Source organism: Cuculus canorus, chromosome 36 (genome assembly GCF_017976375.1).
Source record: "Cuculus canorus isolate bCucCan1 chromosome 36, bCucCan1.pri, whole genome shotgun sequence".
NCBI classification, from domain to species: domain Eukaryota; kingdom Metazoa; phylum Chordata; class Aves; order Cuculiformes; family Cuculidae; genus Cuculus; species Cuculus canorus.
The window spans coordinates 1,153,465-1,164,858 of NC_071436.1; the positions used below are offsets into that span (position 1 = coordinate 1,153,465).

Below are 11,394 nucleotides of genomic sequence, written 5' to 3' on the forward strand. Positions count from 1 at the left end.
TGTCTCTACGCTAACACTACTGGTGCAAACTGGTGCCTCTCTCCTCCCTACTGATGTAAACTGGTGCCCTACTGGTGCAAACTGGTGCCTCTCTCCTGCATACTGGTGCGAACTGGTGCCCTACTGGTGCAAACTGGTGCCTCTCTCCTGCATACTGGTGCAAACTGGTGCCATACTGGTGCCTTTCTCCTCCATACTGGCTCAACTGGTGCCATGCGGTGCCCTATTGTTGTATACTGGTATGCCACTGGTCCATACTGGGGCAAACTGGTACCCGCCCCGCCCCCAGGCCACGCACCTTCCATATGAGGTGATCAGGCCGCGCCCCGTCCGTGCGCCGCAGTCAATCATCGCCGAGGTCACGCCCCTCTCCATATAAGGCGCATGAGCCACGCCCACACACCCCCGCAGCCAATCAGCTGCGCGCTCCATTCGCGCGCGGGGCGAGGGGGGCGTGGCCTATCGCGGCGCGGCCCAATGGGAGCGAGAAGGAAGGGGGCGGGGCCGAGGTTTGAAGAGAGAGCGGGCGGGGGGAGGGGGCAGAGAGGAGAGCGGCCCGAGGAGGGTGGGAGGATTGGGGGGGTCCTGGAGGGGCTGAGGGGGGCATAGGGTGGAATAGCGGAGCTTTGGGGGGGTTTGAGTGTCTTTGTGGGGGTATAGGGTTGAATAGGGAAGATTTGGGGGTGTCTAGGAGGGGTTTGGGGGTTCTGGAGTGGTTTGGAGGGGGGTTGGGGGCATAGGATGGAATGAGGGAGGTTTAGAGGGGGTCAGAAAGGGTTTGTGGGGGTTTGGGGGGCCTGGAGTGGTTTGGGGGGGAGGATTGGGGGGGTTGGGGGGACCGAGGGGGGGTTTAGGGGGGCGGGGGGGAGGTTGGGGGGCATGGAGTGGAATAGGGGGGGTTTGGGGGGGTATTGAGGGGTCCCAGAGCGGTTTTGGGCGGGCAAGGATGAAGGGGAGGCACATAGAGTGGAATAGGGGGGGTATTGGGGGGTCGCAGAGCAGTTTGGGGGGGGCAAGGATGAAGGGGAGGCACATAGAGTGGAATAGGGGGGGTTTGGGGGGGCTGGACCCCCCTTTCACCCTCTTTTCCCCCCTCAGGATGTCACAGAAAGAGAACGTGAACCCCAAGGTGTGAGGCTGGGGGGGCTTTGTCGGGGGGGGGACCGTCCCCTTTTGAGGGGGTCCCCATCCTTGGGTGGGGGGGGAAACTCCCTCATTTTTTGGGGGGTCCTTGTCCTGAGGGAGGAGGGAATTGGGGTGCTTTGGGGGTACCCCCTCCCCCCAATTTCTGGAGGGGGGGCCTCCATGGGTGACACCCCTCCCCTCTCCTCTGGCAGTGTGGGGCGCTGACCCCCCCGGGGCACCGTAAGGACCCCCCCAAATCAGAGAGCCCCCCGAAAGGGGGAGCCGTGACCCTGCCAGGTGGGGGGGGGGGGGCAAAAGTCAATGAGGGGGTTCCGGGTGTGTGTGTGAAATGGGGGTGGGCGCAAAATGGGGGGCAAAAGGGGATGGGAGGGGGCAAATGGGGGTGGGGGGTAAAAGGGGGTGCAGGGTAAAAGGGGGTGTGAGGAGGGGTCCCGGGGAGGGGGGGGGGAAGTCGATGAAGGGGCAAAAGGGGGGGCTAAAAGGAGGAGGGAGAGGGCAAATGGGGGGCAAGGGGAGGGGGTGGGAGGGGCAAATGGGGTCCTCCCCCCCCCCCGGAGTGTTTTTGGGGTGCTGCCCCCCCCATACCCTCTCTTCCCCCCCCCCCAGGTACGGGCCGTGTCCCCCTGGAGAGCTGCGCCCCCCCCGCCCCTCCCCTGCAGCCGTGAGTGGGGGGACACGGGGGTGACAAGGGGGGGTCTGGGACCCTATAGGTGACAAGGGGGCATCTGGGACCCTATAGGTGACAAGGGGGGTCCTGGGACCCTATAGAGGACAAGGGGGGTTCTGGGACCCTATAGATGACAAGGGGGGGGGTCTGGGACCCTATAGAGGACAAGGGGGGGGGGGTCTGGGACCCTATAGAGGACAAGGGGGGTTCTGGGACCCTATAGATGACAAGGGGGGGGGGGTCTGGGACCCTATAGAGGACAAGGGGGGTTCTGGGACCCTATAGGGGACAAGGGGGGTTCTGGGACCCTATAGATGACAAGGGGGGGGGGTCTGGGACCCTATAGAGGACAAGGGGGGTTCTGGGACCCTATAGATGACAAGGGGGGGGGGTCTGGGACCCTATAGAGGACAAGGGGGGGGGGTCTGGGACCCTATAGAGGACAAGGGGGGTTCTGGGACCCTATAGATGACAAGGGGGGGGGGTCTGGGACCCTATAGAGGACAAGGGGGGTTCTGGGACCCTATAGGTGACAAGGGGGGGGGGTCTGGGACCCTATACGTGACAAGGGGGGGTCTGGGACCCTATAGAGGACAAGGGGGGGCCCCGGGCCCCTATAGGTGACGGGGGGGGGCCCTGGTGACAATGGGGGGGTCCCCATCCCCCCCATTCTCCCCCCGCAGGCGCACTTTCTCGCTGGAGGATTTCGAGGTGGGGCGGCCGCTGGGGAAGGGCAAATTCGGGAATGTGTACCTGGCGCGGGAGCGCAGCACCAAGTTCCTGGTGGCCCTCAAGGTGCTCTTCAAGAGCCAAGTGGAGAAGGAGGGAGTGGAGCACCAGCTGCGGCGCGAGATCGAGATCCAGGCCCACCTCCGGTACTGGGAGCACTGGGAGCACTGGGAATGGGCACTGGGAGCACTGGGAATGGGCACTGGGAGCACTGGGAGGGAGTTAGGGGGCACTGGGAGCACTGGGAGGGCAACAGCTGCGGCGCGAGATCGAGATCCAGGCCCACCTCCGGTACTGGGAGCACTGGGAGCACTGGGAATGGGCACTGGGAGCACTGGGAGGGAGTTAGGGGGCACTGGGAGCACTGGGAGGGAGTTAGGGGGCACTGGGAGCACTGGGAGGGAGTTAGGGGGCACTGGGAGCACTGGGAGGGAGTTAGGGGGCACTGGGAGCACTGGGAGGGCAACAGCTGCGGCGCGAGATCGAGATCCAGGCCCACCTCCCGTACTGGGAGCACTGGGAGCACTGGGAACGGGCACTGGGAGCACTGGGAGGGAGTTAGGGGGCACTGGGAGGGAGTTAGGGAGCACTGGGAGGGAGTTAGGGGGCACTGGGAGCACTGGGAACGGGCACTGGGAACGGGCACTGGGAGCACTGGGAACGATGGGGAGGGCACTGGGAGAGGTCCTTGATGACCCCATAGTGGCACTGGAGTTACTGGGAGGGACTGGGATGATGGGAGGGGGTTCCCAGTAACCCCCTGGGTGACACTGGGGGGGTCCCAGTAACCCCCTTAGGGGATACTGGGGATACTGGGAGGGTCCCAGATCCCAATGGGTGACACTGGGGGGGTCCCAGTAACCCCCATAGGGGATACTGGGGATAATGGGAGGGTCCCAGATCCCAATGGGTGACACTGGGGGGGTCCCAGTAACCCTCTTAGGGTGTACTGGGGATACTGGGAGGGTCCCAGATCCCAATGGGTGACACTGGGGGGGTCCCAGTAACCCCCATAGGTGACAATAGGGGTGTCCTGGAGCCCAGTGGGTAGCACTGGGGATACTGGGATGGCACTGGGGGGGTCCCACGGGTGGGGGGGTCACAGTGGGGGTGTCTCTCACCCCTTCCCCCCCCCCCCTCAGGCACCCCAACATCCTCCGCCTCTACAATTACTTCCACGACCGCCGCCGCGTTTTCCTCATCCTCGAGTTCGCGCCTCGGGGGGAGCTTTACAAAGAGCTGCAGCGCTGCCGCCGCCTCGATACCCCCCGAACCGCCACGGTGAGCACCCCAAAACCCCCTCCACCCCCAAAATAGGGGGTTTGCCCCCCACCCCCACCCCGAACCCCCAAACCGCCCTGTACCCCTCAAAAAAGGGGACCCCAAAACAGGCACCCAAACACCCTGACCCCCCCCCCCCCCCATGACACACCATGGTTGGCAGCCTGGAACCCCAAAGTATGCACCCCAAAACCCCCCTGAACCCTTAAAATGGGGCATCCCAAACCCCCAAAAATGGGGGACTCTGAACCCCGTACCCCCCGAAAAAAGAGAACACCAAAAATGAGTCTTCCCTTGTGCAATGTGGGGATATGGGGGGACCCTTGGGGTTTTGGGGGGACCCCTGGGGTTTGAGGAGTACCCTGGGGGGGGTGGGGTCCCCCATCACTTTTGGGGTACCCTGAGACCCCCTTTTTTGCTCCGCAAGTGATGGAGGAGCTGCTGCCCCACCTCGGCACCCTTTGTGCAATGGAGCAACATAGGGGGACTTGAGGGGTTTGGGGGCACTTGGGGGGCCCCCGAGGGAGAGTTTGGGGTCCCCCCTCGGTTTTGGGGGGCCCTGACCCCCCGGTTTTGGCCCCCCCCGCAGCTGATGGAGGAGCTGGCGGACGCTTTGCTCTATTGCCACGAGCGCAAAGTCATCCATCGCGACATCAAACCCGAGAACCTCCTGTTGGGCTTTAAGGGAGAGCTGAAAATCGCCGACTTCGGGTGGTCCGTGCACGCCCCCTCCCTGCGGTGAGGAGCTGTGGGGCAGCTGTGGGGCAGCTGTGGGGCTGGGGGGACCTGGGGGCACAGCTAGGGGGCCGCTATGGGGCTGTGGGAGACGCTATGGGGCTGAGCTGGGAGCTGAAGACTGACCTTTGGGTGCTCCGTGCATGCTCCCTGTCTCCCTTATTGCGCTGTGGGGCAGCTATGGGGCACCTATGGGGCTGAGGGCTCGCTATGGGGCTGGCAGAGTCCCTGTGGGTCCACTATGGGGCTGAGGGGCCGCTATGGGGCTGTGCCAGGAGCTGAAGACGCTGACTTCGGTTGTTCGGTGCACTCTCCTTATCTCCTCTATGGGTCTGGGGGCGGCCGTGGGGCTGCTATGGGGCAGCTATGGGGCCGCTATGGGTCTGAGGGGCCGCTATGGGGCTGTGCCAAGAGCTGAAGACGCCGACTTTGGTTGCTCGGTGCACTCTCCTTATCTCCTCTATGGGTCTGGGGGCGGCCGTGGGGTCGCTATGGGGCAGCTATGGGGCTGAGGGCTCGCTATGGGGCTGGCAGAGTCTCTATGGGTCCGCTATGGGTCAGAGGGGCTGCTATGGGGCTGAGGGGCTGCTATGGGGCTGTGCCGGGAGCTGAAGACGCTGACTTCGGTTGTTCGGTGCACACTCCCCATCTCCTCTATGGGTCTGGGGGCAGCCGTGGGGCCGCTATGGGGCAGCCGTGGGGCCGCTATGGGGCAGCTGTGGGGCCGCTGTGGGTCCGCTGTGGGTCAGCTGTGGGTCTGCGCTGCCCCCCAGGCGCCGGACACTGTGTGGGACGTTGGATTATTTGCCCCCCGAGATGGTGGAGGGAATGGCGCACGACGAGAAGGTGGATCTGTGGTGCGTGGGGGTGTTGTGCTTTGAGCTCCTCGTGGGACACCCCCCGTTCGAGAGCCCCTCCCACGCCGAGACCTATCAGCGCATCACCAAGGTGGGGCCCCCCAAAACCCTCCCCGTACCCCAAAATCCACCCCCCCTGCACCCCAAACCCCACCACCCCCCCGGACACCCCAAAAACCACCCCCACACACACACAGTCACCCCAAACGCCTTCCCAGCCCCCCCCCCAGGACCCCCCCCATTGCACCCCAAAACCCTCTGACCCCCCCAACTATAGGATTCTCCCTTTTGCACCCCAAAACCTTCACACCCCCCTGAACCCCAAACCCCCCCAGACACCCCAAAAACCCTGCCCCCCCCCCAGTCACACCAAACGCCCTCCCAGGACTCCCCCATTGCACCCCAAAACCCTCTGACCCCCCCCCAACTATAGGATTCTCCCTTTTGCACCCCAAAAACTTTGCTCAAAGCCCTGGAGCCCCCCAAATTGTCTCCCCTTTGAGCCCTCCACCCCCATGCCCCCCCCCAGCCCCCCCTCTTGTTGCACCCCAAAACCTTCGCACCCCCCCACCCCAAAATCCCCCCCCCTCCCTTTTGACCACCCCCAATTTTGCTTCACCTTTTCCCACCTCACCCCCTTCCCCCTCCATTTTTGGGGTCCCCCTCCATTCCACCCCCCCACTTTTTTGGGGGTGCCCCCCCTCACCTCCCCCTCTCTGACCCCCCCGCCCCCCCTTTTTTTGCCCCCCCAGGTCGATCTCCATTCCCCATCTCCCTCTTTTCCCGCCATTTTAGGCCCTCTTTCCCTTCCATTTTTGGGGTTCCCCTCCATTCCACCCCCCCCATTCTTTTTGGGGTGCCCCCCCCTACTCCCCCCTTTCTCCTCCCCCTCTCTGACCCCCCCGTCCCCCCTTTTTTTTGCCCCCCCCCCCCCAGGTCGATCTCCATTCCCCATCTCCCTCTTCTCCTGCCAGTTTAGGGCCCTCTTTCCCCTCCATTTTTGGGGTCCTCCTCCGTTCCATTCCCCCCACTTTTTTGGGGGTGCCCCCCTCTCTGACCCCCCTTTTTTCTGCCCCCCAGGTCGATCTCCATTTCCCCCCCTTCGTGCCGGACGGCGCCCGCGATCTCATCTCGCGCCTCCTTCGCCGCAGCCCCTCTGAGCGCCTCCCGCTCGCCGACGTCCTGCAGCACCCATGGGTGCGCGCCCACTCCCGACGGGTGCTGCCCCCCACCTACGTCCCCCCGCAGCCCTGAGACACCCCAAAAAAAACCGGGGTACCCCCCCAAAAGCAAAGGGACCCCCCGAAAGCGAAGATACCCCCCGAAAAGCGAAGGGACCCCCCAAAGCGCTCTCCTCTCACCCATTGCCTGTAGCACCCATGGGTACTGTGCCCCCCAAGTGCCCCCGGAGCCCCTCAATAAAGATGGTTGTTGTTCATTCAGTGTCTGTGGTTGTGGGGCAGCGCCCCACAGGGCCTGTGCTGTGCCCCATAGGAGCCCCTTGCGCCCCATAGATCCCTCCTGTGCCCCATAGGAATCATTCTGTGCCCCACAGATCCCTCTGTGCCCCATAGAAGATGTTCTGTGCCCCATAGGAATCATTCAGTGCCCCACAGATCCCCCTGTGCCCCATAGAAGATGTTCTGTGCCCCACAGATCCCCCTGTGCCCCATAGGAATCATTCTGTGCCCCATAGATCCGCCTGTACCCTGTAGGAGCTGTGTTGTGCCCCACAGATTCCCCTTACCCCACACCTCCAGCCCCATAGCTCCCCCTGCCCCACATCCCCAGGCCATAGATCACTCACTGCCCCACATCTCCCTGCCCCACAGCTCTCTCCCCACAGCTCTCTCCCCACATCTCTCCCCCCCCTCCGCCCCTCCCCCCGCTCCTCCCCCGCCGCCATTTTGTCGCCGCCGCAGCCGCGATCGCTCCGGGATGTGCGTGAGCGGGAACCGAACCCCCCCAGCCCCCCCCCCGAACCCCCAAAACAGCCCCCACGGACCCCCCCCGAGACCCCCCGCACCCCAAATCCCCCCCCGCGAAACCCCAAACCCCGTTGACAGCGACCCCAAACCTGTGTCCCCCCCACCCCGGACCCCAAAATCCCTCCTTTGCGCCCCAAAATCTGCCCCCCCTGAGCCCCCTCCGCCCCCCAAACCCCCCCGGGACCCCCAAACCCCTCCTCTGAACCCCAAAATCCCACTGTCAGCCCCCCCAACCCTCCCTCCCCCTTTGGGCCCCCCAAATCCCCCTCTTTCACCCCAAAATCTGCCCCTCAGGACCCCCCCAACCCCCCCCTTTTTGCACCCCCAAACCCTCCCCCCACACCTCGGACCCCCAAATCTCCCCTTTGCACCCCAAAATCCCACTGTCAGCCCCCCCCACCCCCAACCCTCGCTCCCCCTTTGGACCCCCCCCACCCCAAAATCTGAACCCCCTGAGCTCCCCCGCACCCCAACCCCCCCCCCCGGGACTCCCCCTGCACCCCCAAACCTCTTGGGAGTGGGGAAACTGGGAGGGAATGGGGGGGGCACTGGGGGGAGCACTGTGAGAACTGGGAGTGGTGTGTTGGATACTGGGAGCACTGGGGGGGGGTACTGGGAGAACTGGGAGCATATTGGACCCCGGGGGCACTGGGAGAACTGGGGACACTGGGAGGATGCTGGGAGTACTGGGAGGCAATGGGGGGAGGGCACTGGGAAGGAGAGAGAGGGCATGGGGAATACTGGGAGAAGGGGACTGGGAGAACTGGGGACACTGGGAGGGACTGGGGCTTTATGGTCCTTATGGGCTCTATGGGAGCACTGGGAGGGCACTGGGGGGGCACTGGGAGCACTGGGGGGGCACTGGGAGGCACTGGGGCTTTATGGTCCTTATGGGCTCTATGGGAGCACTGGGAGGGACTGGAGGTCGATGTGTCCCTGTGGGTCACTATGGGAGCACTGGGAGTTCTGGGTCCATACTGGTCTCTATGAGGGCACTGGGAGGGCACTGGGAGCCCTGGGGGGGCACTGGGGGGGCACTGGGGGGGCACTGGCTCTCTATGATCTCTATGAGTCTCTGTGGGTCTCCTGTATGGGTCCTTATGGGTCTCTGGGGGGGCACGGGGGGGGCACTGGGAGCACTGGGGGAGCCCTGGGAGGGCACTGGGGTGGGCACGAGAGGGGCCCTGGGAGCACTGGGTGGCACTGGGAGGTAGTGGGTCTTTATGGGTCTCTATGGAATCTCTGGGGGGGTCACTGGGAGCACTGGGAGGTAGTGGGTGTTTATGGTCTTTATGGGTCTCTGTGGGTCCTTATGGTCTCTGTGGGGGCACTGGGAGGGCACTGGGAGCACTGGGAGGGACTGGGGCTCCATGATTTGTATGGGTTTCTATGGGTCCCTATGGTTTCTGTGGGTCCCTATGGGTTTCTATGGGTCCCTATGGTTTCTGTGGGTCCCTATGGGTCCCTGTGGGGTCCATGGGAGCACTGGGAGCTTGTGGTTCTCTATGGGAGCACTGGGAGGTCGTGTCTCTATGGGTCTCTATGTGTTTCTATGGGTCTCTATGGGTCTCTATGTGTTTCTATGGGTCTCTATGGTCCCTGTGGTCCCTGTGGGGGCGCCGGGAGGGCGCGTCTCTCGCCTTTGTCTCTCTGTCCCGGCGGTCCCGGTTGCTGTACTGGTGTCACTGGTGTCACTGGTGCCCGGCAGGTCGGCGCCCTCGGCCCCCGCGCCCCCCCCCTCGGCAGAGGGCGGCCCCCCTGCGCCCCCCCCCAACCTCACCAGCAACCGGCGGCTGCAGCAGACCCAGGCGCAAGTCGATGAGGTGAGGGCGGGGTCTAAAGGGAGGGGCGGGGCTTAAGTGATGGGGCGGGGCTTAAGTGGCGGGGGCGGGGCCTAAGTGGTGGGGACGGGCTTAAAGGGGCAGAGCCTGGTTGGTGGGGGGCTTAAGGGGAGGGGGCGGGGCTTAAACGAACAGAGCCCGATTGGCTGTGAGGAAGGGGCGGGGCTTAAGTGGTGGGGGCGGGCTTAAAGGGGCAGAGCCTGGTTGGTGGGGGGGCTTAAGGGGAGGGGGTGGGGCTTAAGTGGTGGGGCGGGGCTTAAGGAGAGGGGGCGGGGCTTAAACGAACATAGCCCGATTGGCTGTGAGGAAGGGGCGGGGCTTAAAGGGAGGGGGCGGAGTTTAGATGGGCGGTTCCTTGTCTATAGCTCTTGTCCCTTTCTTGTCCCTTCTCTCCCCTCCTTGTGACTTTTTCCTGTCCCTTTTGTCCCCTCATTGTCACTTCGTCCTCTCCCTATGTCATTTCCGCCATCCTCCTTTTTTTGTCACTTTTTGTCCCCTTCCTATGACTGTGATCCTCTCCTTGTCCTCCCCGTCCCCTTCCTATGACCTTTGTCCCCTCCTTGTCCTCCCTGTCCCCTTCCTATGACCTTTGTCCCCTCCTTGTCCTCCCTGTCCCCTTCCTATGACCTTTGTCCCCTCCTTGTCCTCCCTGTCCCCTTCCTATGAGCCGTATTTCCCCCCTTGTCCCGTTTTTGTCCCCCCGCAGGTGGTGGACATCATGCGGGTGAACGTGGATAAGGTGCTGGAGCGAGACCAGAAGCTGTCGGAGTTGGACGACCGGGCTGACGCGCTCCAGGCCGGCGCCTCCCAGTTCGAGACCAGCGCCGCCAAACTCAAGCGCAAGTACTGGTGGAAGAACCTCAAGGTCAGCCCCGAAACGGCCCCCAAAGAGGCCAAAAGCGCCCCAAACCCGGCCCCAAATGGACCGAAACTGCCCAAAACTGTCCTTAAATGAGGCAGAATTGGCTTTGGACAGCTTTGGGTCAGCCCCAAACTGACCAAAACTGCCCCAAAATGGACTAAAACTGCACCCAAACTGCCCCAAATCGACCAAAACTGCCCTCAAAGAGCCCCAAATCGACCAAAACAGCCCCAAAATGGACCAAAACTGCCCTCAAAGAGCCCCAAATCAACCAAAACTGCCCTCAAAGAGCCCCAAATCGACCAAAACAGCCCCAAAATGGACCAAAACTGCCCTCAAAGAGCCCCAAATCGACCAAAACAGCCCCAAACCGACCAAAACGGCCCCAAAATGGACCAAAACTGCCCTCAAAGAGCCCCAAATCAACCAAAACTGCCCTCAAAGAGCCCCAAATCGACCAAAACAGCCCCAAAATGGACCAAAACTGCCCTCAAAGAGCCCCAAATCGACCAAAACAGCCCCAAATCGACCAAAACAGCCCCAAAGTGGACTGAAACTGCCCTCAAACAGCCCCAAACCAACCAAAACTGCCCTCAAAGAGCCCTAAATGGACCAAAACAGCCCCAAAATGGACCAAACGCCCCCAAAGCCGTTCCCGTGTGACCCCCAAGGGACACCTTTTTTGATCCCTGAGTGACTCCTATGACTGCAGTTGACCCTGTGACCCCCCCAAGTGACCTCGTGACCCTATGACCCCTTGTGACCCCATGTGACCTCTCGGTGACCCCCACGTGACCCCTGTCCCCACAGATGATGATCATTCTGGGGGTGATCTGCGCCATCGTCCTCATCATCATCATCGGTGAGGGGAGGGGGCATGCAAATGAGGGAGGTTGGGATATGCAAATGAGAGGGGGCGGGGCTTATAGGATGGGTTGGAGTAGAAAGGCGTGGTTTAGAGGGGGCGTGGCTTTGGGTTGAGGTGTGGCTTTTGGGGGCGTGGCTTAAGTTTGGGGGTGGCGGTGTCTTAGGGAAGGGGTGTGGCTTAGGGAAGGGGTGTGGCTTATTGCGGGATTAGGCTTAATATGGGGGCGTGGCTCAGAGGGGGCGTGGCTTATCAATTCGAGTAGGGGTTGGTGGGGGCGTGGTTTAAGAGGAGGGGCGTGGCCTAACCGCCTCTTCCCCCCCTCCCCCCCCAGTGTACCTCACCACCTAACGGCGCCCCCCCCAGCCCCTCCCCCCCCTCAGGGACCCCTCCCCGAACCCCAAAACCCCCCCCAGTCCCCCC

At 63.0% G+C, this 11,394-nt stretch overlaps 2 protein-coding genes across 2 annotated transcripts; both read left to right on the top strand.

The window, feature by feature from the left end:
• The first annotated feature begins 542 nt into the window (after positions 1–542).
• LOC128849974 (aurora kinase C-like) lies at positions 543–6,816 on the top strand. The gene is made up of 9 exons (XM_054052732.1): positions 543–565; positions 1,099–1,129; positions 1,338–1,422; positions 1,753–1,807; positions 2,497–2,688; positions 3,685–3,823; positions 4,413–4,561; positions 5,332–5,506; positions 6,496–6,816. Exons 2-9 carry the CDS (start codon positions 1,100–1,102, stop codon positions 6,667–6,669), a joined length of 999 nt encoding a protein of 332 aa, XP_053908707.1. The 5' UTR covers positions 543–565; position 1,099; the 3' UTR covers positions 6,670–6,816.
• Positions 6,817–7,340: 524 nt separating this feature from the next.
• VAMP2 (vesicle associated membrane protein 2) lies at positions 7,341–11,394 on the top strand. The gene is made up of 5 exons (XM_054052773.1): positions 7,341–7,355; positions 9,112–9,226; positions 9,951–10,109; positions 10,917–10,968; positions 11,306–11,394. Coding segments are annotated over exons 1-5 (345 nt in total). The 5' UTR covers positions 7,341–7,353; the 3' UTR covers positions 11,323–11,394.